This window comes from Zea mays, chromosome 6 (assembly GCF_902167145.1).
Source record: "Zea mays cultivar B73 chromosome 6, Zm-B73-REFERENCE-NAM-5.0, whole genome shotgun sequence".
NCBI lineage: Eukaryota > Viridiplantae > Streptophyta > Magnoliopsida > Poales > Poaceae > Zea > Zea mays.
In genome coordinates, this window is record NC_050101.1 from 126,561,534 (window position 1) to 126,565,565 (window position 4,032).

The 4,032-nt window shown below is 46.9% G+C and overlaps 1 protein-coding gene across 1 annotated transcript; it reads right to left on the bottom strand.

The window, feature by feature from the left end:
• Positions 1-1,078: 1,078 nt before the first annotated feature.
• Positions 1,079-2,422, bottom strand: LOC100279411 (uncharacterized). Its single transcript, NM_001152423.2, has one exon. The coding sequence runs from the start codon at positions 2,333-2,335 to the stop codon at positions 1,691-1,693; it is 645 nt and encodes a 214-aa protein (NP_001145895.2). The 5' UTR covers positions 2,336-2,422; the 3' UTR covers positions 1,079-1,690.
• Between the last annotated feature and the right edge of the window lie 1,610 nt (positions 2,423-4,032).

The window sequence follows — 4,032 nt, forward strand, 5'->3', positions numbered from 1 at the left end:
TTGCTTGATTTATCCATCTTCGGGTTGATCCGATTGACGACATCGTCTTGCGGAGATGTCAAATCTCTACATTATCCTGGGGTTGACTTGGGTTGTCTTCCACATCACGTGATCAACTAGCGCGTCTAATGAAATGCATGATGCACATGAATGAATATAAGAGGAACTAGTACAATACTAGACAATGTTACACGGTCGAGGATTACACACTACTAACAAGTCTTCAAAACCAATAACAAGAAATGTCAGCTGTCGATATAAGACTAACTATAATATTCGCACTTCTTATGCTTATCCGGTGCTAGCTCAAACATCACGAAACAACACACTAAGCATAAATTTTAGATCTTTCTTAGCTAACATATAACACCAAGGACTAACCATACTTAGGTTAATTAATCTAGTATACCTCGGACTTAGAGTAACAATTAGTAGCTTTACAATTAGCTTTAAAACTACTATTCAAAATATTATGCAAAGCATATCGACTAAATAAGCACCAGACTAATTGTTCTAATAAGTAGAACATAATTCTACAGCATCAAGTTATACAAAACGGCTTCCCTAACAACTAAAGATCTAACGCACTTATAAGCACTCTCCACTGGCAATTCTTAGGTTTTCACAGAAACGAACTTATCGATCTTACTTGCCTCTTAATTATTTTGGGTAACAACAATTATTTATTTATGACATTAAATCTATGAATAAACCTAGAGAATGTGATGTCTGGTATGACAGGGTATCGACTTTATCCGACAACACACTAGGCACCAATAACAATAACGTAAGTTATCGGCTAATTGCTAGAAACACTAATCCATCCTACTCATCACCGATATGCCACTCGCTACAAACAAATGAAACCCGTCATACGCAATACTAACAGCACCTATCGGCTAGACGTTAGAAACACAAGACTTATTCTCAGTAATATTAATTCGACCATACATCGGATACGAAACACCAATTTAATTCTCCTCGCATAACCTACGTCTTTGAACCTAAACTTAGCTACATGGCACGCCTACTTCACAATCGTGAACACAATCACCACGCTACATATAGCTCCAGCATTCCGACAAACGTCTAATAAAACATGTGCCCGTGCTACAAACGGGGTAATCATCGCGACCTACCTAGGTAGCCAATCCATCTAATGACTTGGCTAACAACAATAATACATCAGCTACCACATCACAGTGCGACTTGGAATTAACAAAAACGACGACGTTCACTGTTTCCCCTAAATCGCCGAACACCTATCGAGCGTCATACGAAATCACACTACTGCGATTTACATATACGTCACCGGCCCACCAGGACAGCGCAAACGTACCAAATTGATGAGAAATATTAAAACGAAGAGCGAGAGCGACGATAGCTCAGTAATAAATTAATCCGTCTCGAAGGCCATGATTCCATGAACACAATCATGATTTCCAATTCCGGCATTACTTCGAGCACCTCGCGAGCGACGCATGAGCTTTCTTCTCCTTTCCACCAAAAGGTCCTAGAGTCTTTCTCTCCTACAGCAAATGGTGATGCAGTGGCGAGGAAGTAAAGCGTCCGTGCCCATAGCATGGCTGAGCAATGACAGCGGTGTCCAAGCGCTGTGAAGCAACGACGAGGTCGACGGTCGGTGGCACGGAGGAAACCAAGATCAACCGTGACAGAGGAGCTACGACGGCTAGATCAACGGCGGTCTAACGGCCATGACAAAGAGCAGTGCTGCGGAAATGGAGCACGAACAGCAGGGCGACGATAGGGTCATCGTCGAGCCAGTCGAGCACCGGCGTGGAGGCACACGATGAGGAGCTATGGCTAGGGTGAGCTCGAACCAGAGAACAACGACAGACTTCACTGGCGAGGCTTTGTAGGTACAGATCGGCGCTCGCAATAGAGCTCGCGCGCGCAGGGAGGAACCTTGGCTGGGCTTGGCTAGAAAAAATGGAGAGGAGGCCGAGCGCAGGGGCACACGGCGGCCAGGGATGGAGCTCCGCTTGGGGTCGGGCGAGATCCGAGCTGGGGGCTGGGCGCCATGGAGAGAGTACACGCTAGCACAGGGAATCGCGGATGAGGGAGCTCCATGTCCGGGCGCAGAGAACGGCAGCGCAGAGGAGCAGAGGTGAGGGTGGCCGGCGCCATGGGAGAGACGCTGAAGGAGGAGCGCAACAGGAAGCAAGGCGAGGTCGCGGCCGGGCGAGCTCCATGGCGCAGACAGAGAGGGACTCGGCGAGCTGGAGCTGGAGGCCGAGCGCAGGCGAGCTAGGAGCAAGGACCAGGGGCGCGCCATGGGAGAGCGGCAGCAGGGAGATGGGCGGCCGAGCGGCATGGGGAGGAGGCCAAGCTGGGGCCGGGACCAGGGGCGCGGCGGCCAGCAGAGCACCGGGAGAGAGAGAGAGAGAGAGAGCAACGTCGGGGAGGATGAGCCAAGCAATGGTGGCTCTGTTCGAAGGCCATCGGCCAGGATAACAGAGAGAGCGGTGGAAAATATCAGAGAGAGAGAGAGAAAACGACGGGATAAGGATGAGAGGAGACGGATTTTTTTTAGATTTTCCACTTTCCTATTTATTTTATAAATAAAATTGCAGATATTTTGAATTAGGAGTTTTTAGCGATGTATAATGGGTCAACGCGCTATACGGCTACACGTTTCATTTTCCGAATCATGAAACGGAAAATCAGAGGAATAACAGTTTATACGGTTCTGGCTAAATCTCGTTTGGATAATTTTTGTGATTATCCTGGGCACGATGTAAACGGACCGAACCAGACTACATCGGATTCGACATTTTACTGTGCGGCTGATCCCTATTGAAATCGACCTGATTAGCAATTATTTGATTTCGACTCTAGTTAGCTTGGTTCTGCTTTGAATGATTTACTACCAATTAACTCATGATTATCAATCTCGCGCAAGATTTCTCTTGGACCATGCGCGATTCAGATTATTTTGCACTGAACATTTTAATCGTCGAATTCTAATAAATTTATTTTATTTGGGATGAATTCAGAGGGCTGAACTAAATTTTTAAATTCGCTTTTGCGCGATTGATGAATTTTAAATAATCACCAGACTGAGTTAAGTTTCCAGATTCGTGTTCGCTCAGTCGATAAATTTTTAAACGACCTCAATACTAGCTAATTCTCGGAACAATTATGTTCTGGGTTTCGTGAACACTTTAAAAAGAGTCCAAATAGATAAAGATAAAAATAATGCCGAACTCACGACAGTCGCAACAGGTTAAGACAGAGACTGTTATTATCTCATGCTTAAATCTATACTCGCTGTTAAATGTATAGTAACACATGGGGTGTTACAGCGGCAAACTGTACCGTAGCGCTGGCCTCCTTTTCTGCAGTAATGGCCGCGCATCGTGCCTCCGAAGCCGCAATGGCAGCGGCACGAGCCGCTTCAACAACATCAGCCACCACTTTGATCGGAGGAGGATCCATTCACATAGGAGCAGAGAGGCAGCGGCTAGGGTTTTTGGATTAGGGAAGACGAAGAAGCCAGGAGCGTGAGCAAGAAAGCGACAGTGACAACAGGTATTTGATGGCGTGAGCACGTAGAGAATTAATTAGTGTACACAGCGCAAATGACTATCTCTTGTCCATATCAGCGCATGTCTATCGCCTAGGCTTTCAAAAGATCGAAGCCATCTCCAACGTCTCTATTTTGTCGAAACCGTCTCTCTTAGTTCCATAATGGCAATTCTCTCCTGCCAGGGTGTGGCCCCGTCCTCCCCATGCGCTCGTTGCGAGCCCGCCAGACCGGCCGAAGCCGCGCTACCCTGGTCGAGAGCCACCCCTCTTCAATCCCCTTGCTCTTTCCATGGAAGATGAAACCATCCAAGACCTGCTCTCGTCGTGTGTGCGTAAAGGTGAATGAAAAACTGTCGTGCTACATCCAAGGAGAAGAAACTGCTTCCTCCTCCATATCGGATCCCACTTTTCAGGATCTTGTGTGGCTACAAACTCCATGGCCTTTTATAAGTCATGGCTCCAGTCAATCGTGTCAGGCCACAC

Coding starts and splice junctions, on each gene's coding strand:
- LOC100279411 (NM_001152423.2), bottom strand. CDS start 2,335: ATGCCGCTCGGCCGCCCATCTCCCTGCTGCCGCTCTCCCATGGCGCGC.